This window comes from Acomys russatus, chromosome 28 (genome assembly GCF_903995435.1).
Source record: "Acomys russatus chromosome 28, mAcoRus1.1, whole genome shotgun sequence".
In the NCBI taxonomy this organism is placed as follows: Eukaryota; Metazoa; Chordata; class Mammalia; order Rodentia; family Muridae; genus Acomys; species Acomys russatus.
Genome location: NC_067164.1, coordinates 43,140,370 through 43,160,541, shown reverse-complemented (window position 1 = coordinate 43,160,541; position 20,172 = coordinate 43,140,370). Strand labels below are relative to the sequence as shown.

Sequence of the window (20,172 nt, the reverse complement as noted above, 5' to 3'; positions counted from 1 at the left end):
GGACAGTCAAGGCTACACAGAGAGAACCTGTCTCAAAAATGAAAAACCAAAAAAAAAAAAAAAAAAAAAAAAGACAGTGAAGTTGGTTACAATGAACACCCCAGAATGTTGGAGATGCTAAGCTATGAGACATCTCTCAAGAGAGTTGCAGGCAAGGACCGGAACCATCCCCAAAAGAGAGATGTAAGTTGCAGGCAGCAAAGCTGGAGGAGCTGACCCATCTAAGCCCTTTAAAACTAAAGTCCTAGGTACCAGAGATACAGCTACAGGATTTAGGGTTTTCCTCCAGTATTTCCCCACTGTACCCCTATTCCTACCCTTTGGAGTAGTAATGTATACTCTATGTCCTTGACATTGGGACATACATACATATGGGTTAGCAAATATTAGACTTTGGAGAGTTGGGTTCAAAGCATTTGCATTACAATATGGCCACGGGCCTATGGGGGCCAGAGAGTGGAATGGCCTGAGTAAGAACGTTCTCCATAAGCTCAGGCATTTGAATACTTGGTCCCCACTGGGTGGAGCTATCTGGGGAGGATCAGAAAGATGTGCAGCCAGTAAATGTTCCACTGGACGCAGGGTTCTGAGAGTGTCTGCCCTCACTCTACTTCCAGCTCACTCTCTCTGCTTTGAGTATGTGGTTGATGATGTAATCTCTTTCTCCTGCTCCTGAGACTATGCCCGCCTCTTACTGCTAAACTATCCTGCCATAGTGAACTTTTATCCCAATAAACTCCTCCATAGATGCCTTGGTCATGGTGTATTATCATAGCGACAGAAACGGAACTAGTGCAGCACCCTGAATAAAAATGAGGACATGACCACTCCAAGGTATGTTTGAGGAGAAGGGTTTTATTGTAGATAGGAGAGAGAGTTCAACAAGTGGCATCTAGAGGGGTCTGAACCGAACAGGACCGCAAGAGGAGGGTTGGAGGAGGGGGACAAAAGAGTAAGAGGGGATATGGCCATCGGACCAAGAAAGGAGCCAAGGACCAAGAGGCCAAGAGAGCATATGGTCAACACAACAGGTTTTTTATAGGAAAGAGAAGCTGGGGGAAGGGAAGTAAAACTCAGACTCTGGGATGGAGCAGTTTAGGGTAGTGGGCGAAGTGCTGGGAGGAGCCATGGGTACTGAGTGCGCCTCACCTTAGTTTGTATATTGATGGGTGGGAGGGTTTTCTCAAGTCTTCCGGTTGGAGATGTCTGGTCCACCCAGACCCAGCTCTGCCAGAGCCACTGGCCGGGGAACTTCCTAAAGTGGTTTTTCTGCTCATCTGGCAGTGGTCTCGGCGTGAGCAGTAGTGTGCAACCCTTGTGCCCAGCCCCAGATAGCATTTGATCTGGAGGAATTTCTGTCCAACAATCTGCATACCAAGGCTCCAGCAACAAGGGTTCTGGGGGGTCATAAAGGACTAACCAATGGGACCTGGTGACACAAAGTTGCTGGGGCAGAATCCATGACTCAGCCTTAGCCTAAGTGAGGAAGGATCTTTGGTCACTGAGATCCTACATTGTCCCCCTCCTATATGAGACCATGTAGATTCCCTGTCTGGGGGCTACAGGAAGGATCCTGACCTGGAGCTGAAGCCATCACAGAAGGGCAGGGCAGACAGGTATCACTCAGCATGGTAATACCTAGGCAGAGAGCTGAGGGCGGGGGGGACGTTCCAGGGGATGTGCCACATGAACCAATTCAGTCGATTAGTTCATTTATATGAACTGACACCAGCTTTGAGGAAGACATGTCCTAGACCCCTGAAGGACTACCATGCCACAATCAGACATCCCCACAGTCCCAAGTCCTGGTGAGTCACCATCTATACAGGGAGTCCAGTGCTAGCCAAGATTTGCATGCTGAGAACTCAAATCCAATATGGTGGCCTTCTGGCCTAAGTGCCACAACTATGGCCCCAGTCATCGGGGCCAGAAGTGGCCTTATGACATGACTTCCTGTCATGGTTGGGTTTCGTCAACTTGACACATGCTAGAGTCATCTATGAAGAGGAAACCTCACCTGAGGAGCTGCCTCCACCAGACTGGCCTGTAGGCAGCTCTGAAGAGCATTTTCTTGATTCACGGTTGATACATTAGGACCTACCCCACTGTGGACAGCACCACCTCTAGGCAAGGACCTGTCTAGTATGAGAACAAGCTGAGCAAGCCATGAAGAGCAAACCGGTAAGCCGCTTTCCTCAACAGTTCCTGTCTTGACTGTCTAGACTATCAAGGGTCTGAGGTCTGTGATGTGAAACCAAGTACCTACCTGATTCAAAAGTAACAGCAAGAGACCTGGACTACACCCTGCCTGCACATACTGTGGGTCACTGCAACACCCACTATACCTGAGAGCTGGCTGCCTGATATACCAGCTTCTCCACTGGAAAGTGCTCTGTGTCTCATCAAGAGCAGTCTACTTTCCCATAATGGATGTCAGCACACCTCAAGTTTGCCTCGGTGACATCACTCTCCCAAAATGCAACCTGCTGGTCATACTCACTGGGCTTGGTAGGCAAGAAGTTACATGCCCCAGAGGACTTAGTAAAACACATTTCCAAGATGTAGGAGACAAGCCCTGAAAAGCTTAGGGTCCTCCAGGGAAACCTGTTGTGGGTGATCTCATGGCAGTAGGAAGTGTCATATTTTTATTTAAAGTGAGGAGTCATGGACAGGCATGATGTTACACACCTATTATCCTAGTACTAGGGAGGCTGGGACAGGAGGGTCACAATTTCAAGGCCAGCTTAGGGTCCAGAAAAGGTTAAAAAAAAAAAAAAAAAAAACCTACGGAAGAGCATTTACTCTGCCTACTTCTAAAAGGCGCAAGGCCAGAGGAACTCTAAATTTGGATGTAGCCACGCACTGAGTTTGAGCATTCCATTCAGACTCATTTCCTAGACAGTAGGTAATACTAACTTGGAAGAGCTTGGCAGTAGGCCTAGACTACAGCACAAACTTCTGCATGCTGGGCTTCTGTGCACTGCTGGAGAGGCAAGAAATATGCAGAATGAATTAAGGACATGAGTCCAGCAGGCCACCCGGAAAGGTACACCGGGGGCATTGTACTGAAAGAGAGAGGGCTCTACCAATGGTCAGAACCAAGGTGATATATCCAGCCTGTTTTAAATATTAATTATAACCCACCCCAAGGCTTACATGTTAAACAACTAGTTTCCAGGTAGTGGCTCTGTTTTGAGAGATTCTGGAAACTTTAGGAGGTAGGGCTTAGTTGGACAAAACAGGTCAGTGAAGAAGTGTTTCACTTAATTCTGTCCTCGCTTGGCTTCTTGTTCCCTATGCGGTAAATAGCATCTCCCTCTATAAGCCATCATCGTCACGAGGTTCTGTCCAAGCAGATGGGACTAACCAACAAGGCACTCCATGTTCACTGCAGCCATGGATGGGAGCCCTCAGCTACCACTCGAACTGACAGTAGACTGTGTGACCCACAAGATGCTGACTTAGAAGGTAGAATACAAGAGTTACAATTACAGGGTTATGTAGGCGTCCACCCAGATTTCAAAGAAAGACTTGGGAGGCCAGGTAATATAATAGTTTTATATCAATTTGTCACAAACTAGAGTCATTTGGGAAGGAACCTCAATTAAGAAAAATGCCCCAACAGGATCGACCTTTGGGTAAGCCTGTGTTGTGTTTTATTAATTAGTGATTTATGTGGGAGGGCCCGGACCATTCTAGGTGGTGCTACCCTTTGACTGGTGATCCTGGGGTGTACAAGAGCAGTCTGAACAAGCCTTAGAGAGAAAGCCAGTGAGCAGCGTTTCTCTATGGCCTCTGCATCAGTTTCTGCTTCCAGGTTCCTGACCTGACTTCCTTCGGTGATACACTACAATGTGAAAATGGAAGTGAAATAAATCCTTTCCTACTCAAGTCGCTTAAGCTCACTGTGTGATTTTTGTTTTTTTTTTGTTTGTTTGTTTGTTTGTTTTCTCGAGACAGGGTTTTCTGTGTACCCCTGGCTGCCCTGGACTCGCTTTGTAGACCAGGCTGGCCTCGAACTCATAGAGATCTGCCTGCCTCTGCCGCCCGATTGCTGTGATTAAACCTAAACTCACTGTGTTTTATCAGAGCAATAGAGATCCTATGACACCAGCCTAGGAAAAAGGTCTTGGGGGCTGTTAATGACAATGCCACAGAGAGCTCATATCACAGTAACATGTGCCCCAATGCTGGAATGGACCTGCAGGACTCAATGTTTGTATTGTTATGCTTTGGACTTGCTTCAGTTAAACCCTTCCTTGTCATCTGTTTTCCTGTTGGAATGAAGACGTTTACGCTGTGCAATTGTATTTCAGATGGTACAGAAGCTCAAGAAACAGAATTTAAACTATGTGTGCATGATGTGGTGTGTGTGTGTGTGTGGTGAGTGTCTGTGTGTGAGATAGAGAAAAGTGTGTGTTGTGTGTGTGTGGTGAGTGTGTGTGAGATAGAGAAAAGTGTGTGTGTTTGTGTATGTGAGGGATGACTGTGTGTCTGTGTGTGAAAGTATGTGTGTTTGTGTATGTGAGAGGTGAGTGTACGTGTGTGTATCTGTGAAGGGTGAGTGTGTGTGTGTGTGTGTGTGTGTGTGTGTGTGTGTGTGTGTGTGTGGACTAATGGTCAATATTGTGTGCCTCCTCTATAACTAACTCTCTACTCTAAAACAGGGTTTCTTATTGAGTGTGGAACTTGCAGTTTTAGATAGACTGGAAGGCCAGTGTGCCCTGGCCTGCCTGTCTCTCTCACCAGCACTAGGGTTATAGGCATATATTGCTATGCCCAGCCTTTACGAGAGTGCTAGATATGCGAACCCACGTCTTCACGCTTGTGCATAAGAACTTTTACACATTGAGCCATCACTCCAGCCCCACATTTAAGCTTCTGAACAGCTGGGAAGGAGGCCGACCCTCAAGCCTGAGGTAGAGAAAGATACTTTAAAAGGAAGTAGGAGAACAACAAAAGAAGCCGGTAGTCAACTGGCTAATGGCAGTCCAGCTCATCCTGGTTTCTCCATTCACCAGTCAGCACAGGCTCACCAGTCCCTAGGAGCCAGTGGCTCTCACGAGGCAGGAACATCCAGGTAAGTCACAGGGTCTGAGAAGGGGCCTGTCCGGGCCCAGTAGTCCACTGCTCTTACTCGGTAGGAGCCTGAGACCACACCTGTATCTGCGGACACAAAAGCACGTGTTTTCTGAAGTGTTTTTAAACCACAGACCCACCCTACACCAAACCGTGCTGAGGTCCAGCAGTACAACTGCCAAGCCCAGGGTTTTAGGCATACCTGGGCTGAACACAAAAAGATTAAAAGTAGAAGGCCTTCTGCTGATTGGGGCATATACTTCACCCTTCTGAGAGAATTGGATCTCGTATGTCCACAGGCACCTGGGAAGGAACGGGTCAGTGCTGAAGCTGTGGGCAGGTAAACTCTGAAGGCCTGGATGTGTGGGGTAGGGTGGATCCACAACCCTATACTCTTCAGGTCCCTTCCTGGCACCTATAGGGTCCCTGGGTACTCTCAACATTGTGACAGGCCACAGAGAGGGGAGAGCACTGGAGACTGTCACGGTAGGTGATCTCCAACTCAGACACAAGTTAGTCTTTTGTTTGTTTGTTTGTTTGTTTGTTTTTCGAGACAGGGTCTCTCTGTGTAGGCTTGTCTGTCCTGGACTCCCTTTGTAGACCAGGCTGGCCTTGAACGCACAGCGATCCACCTGCCTCGGGCTCCCGAGTGCTGGGATTAAAGGCGTGCGCCACCACGCCTGGCATACAAGTTAGTCTTGTATGCAGTGTGTACAGAGCACAGAAGTATGTGTCGGTGGAGGAGGGAGATGAATGATTACAAGGGTAATGACACAGGGAAGGACAGCCACGCCACTCACGTACTTGGAGCCCACTTCCTCATCCGACCAGACCAGAACCAGCTGTCCACGCGTCAGGGGCAGCGCACGGAGCTGGCTGACCTGTGAGGAGGAAGTAGTTGTGAAGGGGCAAGCTTGGCAGCCTCAAAGGTAGGGGAAGAAGGCTGCCACTTGCCTGCCCTGGTGGCTTCAGAGGGCGTGTGCACACATGCACCAGCAGGAGTGACGGCAATGGAAGCTTCCGGTGTAGGGTCAGGCGGCCCCCTGCAGGGAAGGGACGTGGTGCCTCAGCCACTGGGTCCTGGGGACAGGGGAGGGGCATGTGGTTGGCAAACCTCCCCAGCACCGAAGGAACCCCGAACCCCTTCTTCCTCCCTCCCTACTTGCCCACAAACCTCCACCGTGCGCATATGTCTGAATTGCTCTGCAGAGGGGAAGACTGGCTGGCCCATGTGCTGCCACTCACTGTAGGGGCTGCAGAGTTGATTGTCTAGGTACAGTACTACATAGACAGGCCCTGTGGAGCCAGACACATGGTTTGCCTTCCCTGGGCCCCACTGCTGCTGGGTTCCCACCTTCCTTCAGAACCCCACTTACCCAAGCCAGGGGGTACCCCACGCAGGTGAAGAGTCACAGGGATACTGTGGTTGGGGTGTGTTTGAGTGTCGTCACTAGTGTAGATCAGGACTGTGGCACGCCAGGCCTCTGAGGAGCCTTCAGGGTGATGGGTGCTGGCCAGGACACCCACTGTGTGGTTGCTGTCCAACACAGCCCCCGCCTGGGACACCTCTGCCCAGAGTTGTTCTCCATCTGCAGGTAGGCAGAGGATGGGGGCTGTTGGCCTCATAGCCAGCACCTGGCTTCCTACCCTTAGTGCCTGGCTCCCACTCTATGTATACTGGGAGGTCCTGTCATACTGTTTAACCCATAGAATGGGAAGAGGGGATGATGTGGAAATTGGGGGAAATAAGCCTAAGGAACCCGCCCAGCAGCTGGAGGCAGTTTGCTTGCCCCTGTTCCCTTGACCCAGGTCCTTATGTGCTGACCCTCACCCAGCTCAGGACATGCCAGGCTAACATGGTATTTTTTTACTCTGACCCAGCACACGCAGACGCAGGGTCATTACTCACCCAGCAGGGCCATCAACCCCATGGCTGTGAGGACTGGCTTTCGCAGCATCTGCACATGGGGTGGGCGAGTATTGTTGATCTGGAAGCGGGCAGTCAGCGTACGCTGGGAGAAAGGGTGTGGGTGATAGCTCAAGAAGGCATTGTCGTTGCTTAGGAGCACATAGCGCATAGAGGAACTGCTATTGGCGAACAGCAGGTTCTGGTGCTGTGCAATGACCTGTGGACAACAGGGCAGTTGGGACCTGCATCGTCCCCCCCCCCCCACCACCACCAGAGGAAGGCTTCCCAAGGTCCGTGGAGGCTTGATGGCGAGGGCTCACCTTCACCACCAGAGCTGCATAAGTCACATCCGCTCTCCAGGGTTGTGGCAGTGACCATCCCACCAGAGGGTCGGCCTCATCGTTGTAAATAGGGGTGTCCTTGAACTCAGGGAAGAGGCGCTGGATCTGCTCCACAACCGCCACCTCCTGCTCCAGGACGGAGATGGAGCAGCCTGCGCCCTACAGCCCGGAGGCACAAACCTCAGTGCAAGCTCCCTCGGCACAAAGGGGGCAGGGCAGGGTGGGGGGGCACCACGCACCTTCCTGTGCAGGGAGATGTAATCCAGGCGCACTCCCACCTCACCGGTGAAGAAGTTGGTCCCATTGGCACAGTGACCCAGGAGGCTCCAGCACAGTGGTGACCTCGGCGGGGGGTGGAAGGAATCCCCAGGGCCACCCAACCGCAGAGTGGGGCTGGCAGTGCGCAGCCCCTCAGAGCAGGCATCATAGTAATTCAGGAAGCCTAGAACAGGACCGTCCTAAGGGCCTGAGGTTTTTGGGTTTCCCTCTCAATATAGCCCACCCAACAGGGCCTGAAAAAAATGGTGCCAACCTTGTATGGTCATGGACACGTTGTCAAAGTCGTGGTGGTCCGGTTCGTTCCAAGTCTCAAAGTTCCACTTGGAAACATGTGTCAGTCCATACCTGTCTGCGGAGTGTCTGCTGTTACACACTGGGAGGTCCTCAGGTTTGGGGATGGAGCCTACCTGGTGTCCCCTAGGGACAGGGACCCATGAGTGAGGTTCCATTTGACAGGGAATATCTGGCTCCAGGCAGGTACCCCACTGACATCGGGTGAACCCCTCACCCATCAGGCATCTCTGGCTAGGGTATAGGGATGTCTGTGGCAGAGAAGACCATGAGGTGTCCTGGGTCATCAGGGAGGAGAAGCTCCCCAAGAGAACCCCACTTCAGGCCCCAGGATCCCCCCCCCCCCAGACCCCGTTCTATGTACCGATGTATCTCCTGGCCAAGACAGAAACCAGGTCCTTCCATTCAAACACCTGCTGCTTGTCTTCAAAGTCCGTGAAGTGCCCAGAAGGACTGCCCATTAGCTCAAATCCTGAAACACAAAAGGGTAGTTGCTCCATTGCCCGTCAGGCCTAGCCCAGCTGGGTTTCTGTTTTGTTTGTTTGGTTGGTTGGTTTTGGTTTTTTTCAGACAGGGTTTCTCTGTGTAGTCTTGACTAACCTGGAGTTGCTTTGCAGACCAGGTTGGCCTTGAACTCTCAGCAATCCGCCTGCCTCTGCCTCCTGAGTGTGGGACTGAAGGCGTGTACCACCATGCCCAGCTAAGCCCAGCGGGGTTACACCTCCCCTGCACCTCTGTAAGTGCTGAGAAACCACCACCCACCAGGACACAGAAGGGCAGGTGGTGGGAGAAAGCAGGGCCACTGCTCACCAGGAAGAAGTTGGTTCGCCGTGAGGAGGTCCAGGAATGCATCCAAGTGGGTAAAGTTGTATATCAGTCCCTGCCCAGATGACTTCCTGCTGTGGGGAAGGTCAGCACTGAGGAGCAGCAGTATTTCTCCACACTCTGGATTGCAACTAGGGCCACATTCAAGCATGTGGGGGGCCCCAAGTTCCCAGGGAGACCCACACTTCCAGATGGGCTTGCCCTTTGGGAAAGACTGGTACTGTGAAAGTCTGCCACAGTTGAGTATGTACAAATATGTGTGCAGAAAGCCCTACAGTAAGCCTCAGAGAGCCTGGAAACATGGGAAAATGAAAGCTTCTGTCACTCAAAGTGGACTGTGAGTAAGTACGTGTGTGTGTGTGTGTGTGTGTGTGTGTGTGTGTGAGAGAGAGAGAGAGAGAGAGAGAGACCTTCAAGAAATTCAAAGGCTCAGGTCAGTCATCACACTGGGGTGGGAAGGGCAGGCAAGTCTTTTAAGAAAGATACAAGATGGGTGATGAGGCTTTGTCATGGGAACAGAGCTATGGGGACAGAGCCAGGCAGAACGAACTTGATAGGCACTACCCTCATCCTCTACACTTTTTTTTTTTTTTTTTAGACAGGGTTTCTCTGTGTAGCCTTGGCTGTCCTGAACTTGCTTTGTAGACCACATTGGCCTCCAACTCACAGCAATCCGGCTGCCTCTGCCTCCTGAGTGTCTTGAAAAAAACAAACAAAAAACAACAACACCCCCCCCCAAAAAAAAGACAAGTTGCCCCAGAAGACATGTAAGACAGCTCAGGGGTTTGTCTGGAGTGGGTTGCAGACAGCCTCCGCTGTGGTGGGTAGATCCACCTCTGTAAGAAGGAGGACCTCGAGGCACATCAGCCCTCACTGAACATGGCCACATCGGCTACTGCCCCCAGTCCAGGTCCTGCTTCTCCCAGCCCACTCTCCGTGCTTTTGGACTGGAGCTTCTGCCCAGAGCTACAAAACAGACCTGCTTGGCTCTTTCCCTTCCCATCCAACACTCAAGAACGGCTGCAAATAAATAAAACCTAACAAGCATTTGGATAAAGATTAAATGCTTGTTCCAAAGTCCCAAGTTGGGGGCAGAAGCTGTCAGCAGCTCCCTGTCTGCACACTTCATGGGAGCAAGCCTCCTCCGCAACAGGGTCATCAATGCTCTGGGCCAGTCTTTCACATTAGAGATGTCCCCAAACTGACCCTGCGTGGCCTTGAGTGTCTTTTGACCCTGTCAGATTCCTGATGCCAGACCATCGATTTGCCTCCAGGGGCCTCCCAGGACCAGGAAACCTAGGCAGAAGTCTTTTGCCCTCAGTCCTTCTCTGCTGCCTTGGAGGTAGTGCTGTTAAAGGACCCTAATCTGGAGAAGAGGCAAGTCACTGAGGCGAAGCATAGGAAAGTCGGCCATCCCCTGCAGACCGGCCTGAGCCTTCCAGCTGGGGCTGGCTGCAGCCAGACTAGGCGCAGCCCCCTCAGGGCCGCACAAGGGCCCTTTCACGGCAGGCAGCCCGTAGCGACTCCATCGCTCCAAGCCTCCTGCTAGAGGAGGCGGAGCGCGTGCGCTTGGAGGGTGAGGCAGCAGCGGCTGGTGAGTGCCTGGGTGAGCGTCCACGCGCGGGGTGGGGGTGGGGTGGCGAGCTGGAGGAGAGGTAGAGAGGAAAACTGCAGTACCCGGTAGCACCAGGACCGGTGCGCTCAGCACGCTTGGGAGGACCAGGGCGGCAAAGAGAACGCGGTCTGTGGCAGCCAACCATGCCAAGCGGGATGGGGGTGGTGCCTGCAGCGCGGAAACACTCGGTATCTCTCTGGAAAACCAGCTGAAGCCCAGGGAAGGCACAGAAATTCTGATCTGATCCTGGAGCCCGACCGCCCACCATTTTCCACTGTTGGATAGGGCATGATGTTTTCTTCCCAAATGAATACATTAAAGATTTAAATGGTGGACTTGAGAGATGAAAAGAAGGAAATCACTGAGCCACATAGGATCTATGGGCCTCATACCTCTGCCCTAGGTATGCCCAGCAACAAGCCAAGGAGCCTCCAGCTCAGTGGACACACTGGGGTGGGGGCAGTGGGCCTGGTCAAACCCACTGCAGCACCACTCTGAGAGCACAGAGCTGCAGATGCAGAGCAGTGAGTGGAGCAGGGGACTTAGGGCAAATCACGGAAGACATGACTGCTGCATTTCAGTTTGCTGTGGACACTAACCAGGAAGAGGGTCTGACGTAGACTCAATTCCTCCCACCCAGGACGGTGGAGACGGGAGGGGTTATTCCAACTCTGTTTTCTCTGCTTTGAAGGGAAAATGGACACTGCCACCCCCTCTCCTACAGCCCAGCGCCTCTGTGTTTACAGGTGACTAATTCTACAACTTCAGCTCTGCCTTTCTCAAGGGTATAGCAGTGGTACAATTCCCCCAGAGGCCCCTCTGTGTGTAACTGGGTAGGCTATCATTTTATGACACTCTCAGTAGCTACCCCCCCCCACCACCACTAGAAGAGAGCTTTTTATCTGAGGAGCTACTCTGAGCAGCCCCACCACACCCCACTGGGTAACTACCCCTGTGAAGCCATTTCCAACTGCTGTGCAAACGGTGGCTCAGGGCTTCTTGTAAGGGAAAGAGAGGGTCCAGTCCTACAAACAAGCTAAAACCCTGGGGCCCTAAATAGGTTCCTCCAAGAACAGCAGACCTACTTGAAGAAACAGCACAGCATCCAGGTGGGGAGTCTAAGAGCAAAGATTGAGGAGCCGCCTAACCCACAGAGGGTCTAGCCCTGCCTAGTCTCACAGTCAGGCTTTCCACTCTGGCCAGGCCCATGACTCCCAGGAACTGGGCAAGGTTTGTAGATGTTCCAGGGAAGTGTCCAACTGGTGAACTGGAAGGGCTTCTGAATTCCTATCATCCCCCTGGCCTGGAGGAAGGGGGGGGGGGGTGTCTCACAATCCCTGCTGGTTCGGTAAGACAACTGTCGATCCTAAGCCTTCTCAAGACCCTTGGGGACAGGAGGAGCAAAACAGTTTCACTTTGCCCAGTCCCAAGGCACACACTGTGCTGAGGCCTGTGGAGACAGCAGACCAGACAAGCTGGGCCTTCCAGCCATGACCAGACGGAACTACCTCCAGGATGGGAGGGCACCCAGAACGCAGGAGCCCCACAGGATACAGCAAGGCCTGTTACACAAGACCACTGCTTACTCTTCAGGCACAATGTGAGAAAGATGTGGGTCTGAGGTTCTGACCGGCCTTACAGAACTTGGAGGCATACCTCAAGTCTGAGGGCACTGATTACTTATGATGGTGTTAAAGGGCCACTTATCTCTAGGCTGTCACTACAAGGCAAGCCCCGTGTACTGCAGAGGTATGTGAGGACCAAGTACCTCAGCAGGGAGGAGAGGAAAAGGAGAGGGGATGGAACCAAGGCCAATCCAGGATCCCTGCCTCCAAGGGAAGAACACACCTATGCTGACAGTCCTTGGGCTGTGCACAACACAGGCTTGTGTTCACTTGCACAAGTATGTACATACACAACAGCAGCCTTGTGTGTGCACTGCACACAGGAACATTGAACAGAGACTGAGCTTCAGCTTGCTCCAGCCAGAACAAGCTCCATGAATGTAAGGAAGAGATGGCCGGCATCTGGGTAGGCGCAGTCAGCTGTCTTTGACCCCAGAATCTCATAGCTAAAGTGTTTTTTGTTTTCACTCAGCTCCTCCAGGGCCTCACACTCAAGCACCTGGCCTCAGCCACTCCTGCCCCCACCCTTTCTTCCTCCTAACCAGACAGAGGCTGTTGCACCTGGAGCACCCACCCCTCTGCAGAGGGAGTTTATCAGAGGCCCACATAAGAGGCCCACATAACCATAATTACTTGTGAGCCCCTGATTATAGTACAACTCGGCGGATTAGCTCACCGGATTAGCCGCTTAGGTAACACTCATTTGACGGGGGACATCCATGACTCAGCTATCTTTGGGGTAAATAATTTAACAGTGATCCCAGCAGAGTATACCCCAATGGTCAGCCTCAGAGGCGCCTGCCAACCTGCTCTCTGCCTGTTAACAGAAGCCGGAGCGACTGGAGGCTCAGCCCACCAGCAAGCTGCAGGCCCTGGATACCACAAAGCCTACAGATCTAGCCAGGTAAGAACTGCTCCTGTCCCCGTACAACAGGCCCCAGAAGATGTGCTTAGTGGGCAGAGATAGGAACCTAGTCTGCCGTTTCTCTGGGGATTGCTCAGATACAAGGCAAGTGATATTATAGTCCTTCCTCCACACACCTGAGCCCCTAGACTTGGGGGTGAGCCTCAGAGTGTTCAGTGACTCTTGTGTATTTTTGTTCTTATAGTGTTCCCCAAGAGCCAGGATGCCTAAGAGACCACAACCCTACTAGGAAGCCAGACCCAGTGGGCTCTAACAGTTACCACCATGTCCTGGATTCCAAGAGAACAGAGAGTGTTTGATTAATACTACAAACAAGTACTTTGGAACTTGTAAACAGGATCAAGGCCACCACGTGGTCAGCATAGCCTGAGAACTCTTCAGTGCCAAGGCAAGGTCAAAAGGGGCTAGGAGAGCCAGGCCAAAGGTGGACATCTGTGGAGCAGTGTGCTTGTTCAGGGTTCTTGAGCCTCTAGTAAGAGGCTTCACACTTGGAGTAAGGGGCACACTGGTGCCTGTTGAGGCACCCTCTAAACTTATGGGGAAGGCTGTCACAGACCAGGGGCCCTGATGTACACAATATAAGAGACCTTATACTAACTCCCAGGCCCATGGTGTTCACAGTACAACAGGTGATGGCTGGGAGAACTCGTGAGGAAGCAAGGGGATTGGTAGAGCCCCTTGCCAGACCAGGTGGATGGGAAGTGGCTGGAGCTCAAGCTCAGTTAAACATGCACCTACCTCTGTTGTCACTGTGGCTTGGGCATATGTGGGCTGGCGGAGGCCTACTCCAGCCCCTGTATTGTGTGGGTGGCCTTCAGAATGCTTTAAGTGGATGTCACATAGGGGCTGAATTGGGTAGCCCACAGCTGGGGCTGAGGGTGTGTAGAATGGCTCCCTGAAGCATGTTGCTGTCATAAGCACCTCTCACCATAAAATTAGCATTCTGGAGCTCAAGGCCTTATATTAATCCACACTGGAAAACAACCTCTTGACAGAAGGACAACCTGTGATGTCTGAGCGTTTTGGTGGACAGACACTTGCTGTGAAGCTGGCTCCTGGGCTCTGAGAGACTAGACCCCCTAACTTTGCCCATTCCCCCTTGTAGGTTGGACAAAGAGCCTGGTGTGAAGGATGGATGCTTCTCCCGAGCCCCAACAGAAGAGTGGGGCACTGGTGCTGGTCCGACGGCAGCCCCCTGTGTCCCAGGGCTTGCTGGAGACACTGAAGGCCAGGCTGCAGCAGAGCTGCACCTGCAGTCTGCCGTGTGTTCAGGCTCTGGTGCAGGGTCTGTTTCCTGCCGTACACTGGCTGCGCCAGTACCGCCCTAAGGAGTACCTGGCAGGTGATGTTATGTCTGGATTAGTCATTGGCATTATCCTGGTGCCACAGGCCATAGCTTACTCACTGCTGGCTGGGTTGCAGCCCATCTATAGCCTCTACACTTCTTTCTTTGCCAACATTATCTACTTCCTCATGGGCACCTCACGCCACGTTAACGTGGGCATCTTCAGCTTGCTGTGTCTCATGGTGGGTCAGGTGGTGGACCGAGAACTCCAGTTAGCTGGCTTTGACTCCTCCCAGGATTCTCAGGGGTCCAGGGACAATGACAGCACCTTCAACAACTCAGCTACAACACCGATGCCTGGGCTACAGGATTGCGGGCGGGACTGCCATGCCATTCGTATTGCTACTGCCCTCACCCTGATGGCCGGACTTTACCAGGTAAGGAGTTAAGATGCACAGCAGGCTGGCTGGCTGGCTCAGTTTTTCAGAGCACCTGAAGGGAAAGCCTGGAAGCACGTGGAGGAAGTATCCTTCAGACTCAGAGAGAAAACAGCACAGCAAGGACAGAGATGGAGCCCAGACCTAGGTACCAGAGGGGCTGAACGCCCAGAGCGGAGGGATATGTGAGGCCTGGCCTGGCCAGCAGTGGTCTGAGTAGGGCCACTGGACCAAATGTGGCCATGGCTCAGATGAGCTAGACTGCAACCCCAATGTCCACTTTGGCTTCCTGACCCAAGCAGGACCTGGGAGTGAGATGAATTCCCCTGGTCTCCCCATGCCGTGCTGTCTTCTGCTGACCCTGTCTTCTCTGTTCCTCCTGTCAGTTCCATGGCCGTCTGGGAGGGATCTGGGTGGAAGGAGCTGTGTGCTGCATACAAGACACAGGAAAGGGGGCTGCCTCCTGGGGCCTACGGCCCTTACTCTGAAACAAAACCCGTTTCTGCACGTGTGAGAGTAAGAGAAGCGAGCATCGATACACAACTGCAACATCCATGTGTTATGTCCCTGTGTCTTCTGGCACTTTGTGCATGTAGAAAGCAGCAGGGGTCCATTCAGGAGAACACAAGAGTGTGGACACCAGGCTCTGTGCTGTGACTCACACACACATCCTTTGTTTATATTGACAGTGCCTCCTGTACTCCATCTGCAGGTTCTCATGGGTGTTCTCCGGCTGGGCTTCGTGTCTACCTACCTCTCACAACCACTGCTCGATGGCTTTGCTATGGGAGCCTCCGTGACCATCTTGACTTCTCAGGCTAAACACCTGCTGGGTGTGCGGATCCCTCGGTACCAGGGTCCAGGCATGGTGATCCACACATGGCTGAGCCTGCTGCAGAGTGTGGGGCAGGCCAATATGTGTGACGTGGTCACCAGCACCGTGTGCCTAGGAGTGCTGCTTGCAGCTAAGGAGCTCTCAGACCGCTACCGACACTATCTAAAGGTGCCAGTGCCCACAGAGCTGTTAGTCATTGTGGTGGCCACAATTGTGTCCCACTTTGGACAGCTCCATGCACGGTTTGGCTCAAGTGTGGCTGGCAACATCCCCACAGGTTTTGTGGCCCCACAGGTACCAGACCCTAAGATAATGTGGCACGTGGCCCTGGATGCCATGTCCCTGGCCCTTGTGGGCTCAGCCTTCTCCATCTCCTTGGCAGAAATGTTTGCCCGCAGTCATGGTTACTCTGTCCGTGCCAACCAAGAGCTGCTAGCCGTGGGCTGCTGCAATGTGCTGCCTGCCTTCTTCCACTGTTTTGCAACTAGCGCTGCTCTGTCTAAAACCCTGGTGAAGATAGCCACTGGCTGCCAGACCCAGCTGTCCAGTGTGGTCAGTGCCGCTGTGGTGTTGCTAGTGCTGCTAGTGTTGGCTCCGTTGTTTCACGATCTGCAGCGATGTGTGCTAGCGTGTATCATTGTTGTCAGCCTGCGGGGGGCGCTGCGCAAGGTGAAGGACCTCCCACAGCTTTGGCAGCTAAGCCCTGCAGATGCGCTGGTCTGGGTGGCCACTGCAGCCACCTGCGTGCTGGTCAGCATTGGGGCTGGACTGTTAGCTGGAGTGTTCTTCTCACTCCTCAGCCTGGCGGTCCGCACGCAGCGTCCGCGGGCTGCCCTTCTTGCTCGCATTGGAGACTCAACCTTCTATGAGGATGCTGCAGAGTTCGAGGGCCTCCGGCCCCCGCCTGAGGTGCGGGTGTTCCGTTTCACGGGCCCACTCTACTACGCCAACAAGGACTTCTTTCTGCAGTCGCTCTACAGCCTCACAGGGCTGGATGCAGGGCACTCGGCCACCAGGAAGGATCAGGGCCCAGAGATGGGTGTCAGTGACAGAAATCTTGCCGATGGCAAGGATCTGGGTTCAGTGAGCAGTGGGGCGGGGCTGGTGGTACCCTTGGCATTCGGTTTCCACACAGTGGTCATTGACTGTGCACCGCTCCTGTTCCTGGATGTGGCTGGCATGGCCACACTGAAGGACCTGCGCAGAGACTACAGGGCCCTGGACATCACCCTGCTTCTGGCTTGCTGCAGTCCCTCAGTAAGGGACACATTGAGGAAAGGGGGCTTCCTTGGGGAAGACCAGGGAGCAGAAGATGAACTGCTGTTCCCCAGTGTACACAGTGCTGTAGAAGCCGCGCACGCCCGCCGCGAGGAGCTGCTGGGGGCTGACTCTGCCTTCTAGTGGGCCCAACTTCCTCAGAGCCAAGACCCATGTCACAAGCCAGTACTGAGCTCCTTGTAGGAGTAATCTGAAGTCAGGTCAGTCATTAGAGATGCACCCTTGGGCCACCTCTGTCCTGGAGAAGCCAGAGAACTCCGACTAGGAAAGGAAAACGCTGCACCCTTAACACATTCAAGGATTCCAAACTCTCAGCGATTGAGACCCTTCTACCGTCTGAGACCACCCCTGCCCCTGGTGCCTCTTCAACCCTGGTGGCTGCACCCACACACGTAATCTCTCAGGTGACATAGTGCCCAGTTTGATATCCTGTGTGCCATCTAACCTGAAACAAATAATGGTCCCCCGGCAAATTATGTGGCCTCCAAGATGCCAAAAGGACACTTTCCCATCCCCTGCCCTACCAGGTACCAGGTATGCGCTGAACGTATGGCCAAGGGGCAAGGGTCTGAACGTCCGAAAGGCTTCCTCATGCCTGGTGCTCATCTTGGTTGGGCCATTATAAAGGCGGCCACCTGTCCCAGAGCAGGTGGTCCAATGTATAACCCCAACCTGGCCTTCAGGCACCATGTCTCTGTACAGCTTATACTAGTGACCACAATATGGCGCATGCATGGTACGAAGCCAGGCACAGTAGACACCAACACCACTCTGTACTTCTAAGAAACCCTCGGGAGGAAGCCATCTGTGCTTCATGCAGAGGCTGCCCTTGGTATAGCCAAGCTGACCTTCCCCTCTTCTGAACAGGAAGCATAGCCTCAGCCCTGTGCCCTACCATGGTGCTCCCACACCCACAGCCAGCACTGTGCTCCACAGCTGACCCCAACAAAGGTTAGATCCACCACCTCATCGTCTTTGTAGGACAAGCTCTAACCAGCAGCTCCCCAGGGCACCCACCTTGGCATCACCCACCTGGCTGTGATGAGGTCCAGCAGCCAGTGTATCCGGACCTGCTCGATGCCATTGTGAGGCACGGCACCTATGTAGGCAAGGTTCAGTTGCTGGTCCCAGCTAAGGTCGTATTGGTCAGCCTGGTCATGAGGCAGTGGGGGGCTAGGGACAGGACAAAGAAGTAAAGTGTTTGTTCTAAGCAAGGGCCTGCAGCAGACCAGATTCAACACACTTAGCACTTGACTGCCCAGATCCTCGCACATGAATGGTGTGTCTCCACGGTGTATGATAAAGTAACCCTTTCACCAGAATGTTCTACAGTCTTGTCCCTGGGGGATATAGGGCTCCCACAGGAGTACCAACCACATTCTAAACATCTTCCTGCTGTAGAAGGGATCTGAGCATTCCTAGGGAGACTTGGAGGCACTCAGAACTGGGACAAGTCTTGGAACTTTGGAAGACTCCTAGACTCCTCCGAAGTATCAATCATGACCTATCTAGCCTGAGGACTACGCTTTTGGTTGCTAGGGGCCACTTAGGGAGGCGCCCTGGCACTCCAGGGACCCATCAGGGTAGAAAACCCACGCCACAGGGTTTTCTAGAAAGGAAGCAGCCCGAGAAGAGGGTAGGCCCTGAAGGGATTTGGTCTTCACTTCTGAGTGTCCAGGAATGATGGGCAGAGAACCTAAAAGTGTGTTGAGAGGAACTCAGAGGAGAGAGCAAGGGGCGCTCCTGGTCTTGACAAGAGCATGCGGTGAGCCTCACCAGAATCCCGTGCTTCTCCAGAAGGGCAGCAGAGGCCTCAGAGGGCGGGCTGCGTCCACACGCACCAGGTACGGGGTCTCAGCCTGCACCACTGGCGCGGCCAGGAACGCAGCAAGAAGCGTCAGCATAGCGGAGGAGGGACACGGTGGGTGCATGGCTCCGGTATCCCGGTGCTCTCAGGGTTTCAGCAAGCCTTTAGGAGGCTGTCGCAATGGTTCCGGTTTCCGGATAGCGCCCCACGTGACTGCTCGCTAGGCCCGGGCAGGACGGAACCCCAGTACGCGCCGCCTCTTCCTGGAGTGTACCGCCCTGGCTGCTGGCGCTGCAGTGCTCGGGAGAACACTGGCCTTGGGTGTCTCAGTTAGGGGTCGGAAAGGTCTCTCTGGAGGCCTGCAATTGGTCTGAAAAGCAAATCGGGCACTACTGTGTCGTGAAGGATGCAGGTGGAGGGCTGTACCAGAAGATGGCGCTGCGGGACTGTTCCAAGAAGTGGCTTTGGTGAAAAAAGTCAAGGCACCTCCCAGAGCTTTGGCAGAGCAGATCTATGCCTTTTCTGACTAGCTTTGTAGACCAGGCTGGCCTCGAACTCACAGCGATCCGCCTGCCTCTGCCTCCCGAGTGCTGGGACTAACGGCGTGCGCCACCACGCCTGGCTCAGTAAGCGTCTTTTTACCATAGCCTCTGCTTTAGTTCCTGCGTCCAGGTTCCTGCCTTGAGTTGCAGTCTGGACTCCTTCTGTGATGGACTATGACTGGGAATTGTAAGTCAAATAAACCCTTTCCTCCACGTTGCTTTTGCTCAACAAGTTTGTTGTTGTTGTTTTGGGTTTTTTGTTTTGTTTTGTTTGTTTGTTTTTGGGTTTTTGAGACAGCTCTCTCTGTGTAGCCTTGGCTGTCTGGTACTCCCTTTGTAGTACCAGAGGTTGGGCCTCGAAGTAACATCGAGCCGCCTGCTTCTGCCTCCCGAGTGCTGGGACTAAAGGTGTGTGCCACCGGGCCCGGCTGTTCAGCAAGTTTTTATCACAGCAAAAGAAAGCAAACAAAGATGCTTATTTTCAGGAACTTAGAAGATTTGTTTCCAGTCTTCAGATCCAGTACTTCTGTTGAAAAGTCAGTGCTTATTTTATTGTTTGGCTCTTTGAAGACAATAGGTCGTTTCCTTTTGGCTGCTTCTTGGGTTCTAACATCGTGAATGCAGAGAGCCATGACAGTGGCAGTGTCTGGGCGGCATAGAGACGATGTGTCTAGAGAGTTACACTGCATGTTAATAGCCATGCAGGCACTAACGGTGTGTGGGTAGCAGGGTTAACTGCACGGTCATAGTTGCAGAACTAGCCATCTTTATTGAATGCGGTGAAGGGTATTTGCAGGTATAATTGCATTAGGATCTTGATATGGGAGATTATCCTAGATTATCCAGTGGGTCTCAGATGCAACAGTGTACTTACGAAGACAAGCAGCAGAAGATGTGACACAGAAGAGTAGGCTATAGTGGCCTCAGAAGATTTGTTGTTGTTGTTGTTTGAGACAGAGTTTCTCTGTGTAGCCTTGGCTGTCCTGGAGTCACTTTGTAGACCAGGCTGGCCTTGAACTTACAGCGATCCACCAGCCTCTGCCTCCCAAGTGCTGGGATTAAAGGCGTGCACCATCACCCCACTTTTTTTGTCACCCCA

At 52.9% G+C, this 20,172-nt stretch overlaps 2 protein-coding genes across 2 annotated transcripts; one reads left to right on the top strand and one right to left on the bottom strand.

Moving 5' to 3' along the window:
* Positions 1-5,059: 5,059 nt before the first annotated feature.
* On the bottom strand, positions 5,060-18,670 carry Idua (alpha-L-iduronidase). The gene is made up of 14 exons (XM_051170132.1): positions 18,501-18,670; positions 17,757-17,897; positions 8,710-8,795; positions 8,264-8,371; positions 7,862-7,957; positions 7,569-7,771; positions 7,309-7,488; positions 6,989-7,205; positions 6,456-6,668; positions 6,254-6,375; positions 6,034-6,159; positions 5,884-5,960; positions 5,282-5,382; positions 5,060-5,166 (listed from the first exon to the last, which is right to left on the bottom strand). Exons 1-14 carry the CDS (start codon positions 18,653-18,655, stop codon positions 5,060-5,062), a joined length of 1,932 nt encoding a protein of 643 aa, XP_051026089.1. The 5' UTR covers positions 18,656-18,670.
* Positions 12,416-17,038, top strand: Slc26a1 (solute carrier family 26 member 1). Its single transcript, XM_051170131.1, has 3 exons — positions 12,416-12,868; positions 13,995-14,611; positions 15,324-17,038. The coding sequence occupies exons 2-3, from the start codon at positions 14,021-14,023 to the stop codon at positions 16,845-16,847; spliced, it is 2,115 nt and encodes a 704-aa protein (XP_051026088.1). The 5' UTR covers positions 12,416-12,868; positions 13,995-14,020; the 3' UTR covers positions 16,848-17,038.
* Positions 18,671-20,172: the final 1,502 nt, after the last annotated feature.

Excerpts from the sequence above, each read along its gene's own strand:
- Slc26a1 (XM_051170131.1), top strand. The coding sequence starts at position 14,021 with ATGGATGCTTCTCCCGAGCCCCAACAGAAGAGTGGGGCACTGGTGCTG. Across the intron at positions 14,612-15,323 it reads TGATGGCCGGACTTTACCAG|GTTCTCATGGGTGTTCTCCG; the intron begins GTAAGGAGTTAA and ends CTCCATCTGCAG.
- Idua (XM_051170132.1), bottom strand. The coding sequence starts at position 18,655 with ATGCACCCACCGTGTCCCTCCTCCGCTATGCTGACGCTTCTTGCTGCG. Across the intron at positions 17,898-18,500 it reads TGGAGAAGCACGGGATTCTG|CCCCCCACTGCCTCATGACC; the intron begins GTGAGGCTCACC and ends TCCTGTCCCTAG. Across the intron at positions 7,489-7,568 it reads ACATCTCCCTGCACAGGAAG|GGCGCAGGCTGCTCCATCTC; the intron begins GTGCGTGGTGCC and ends TCCGGGCTGTAG.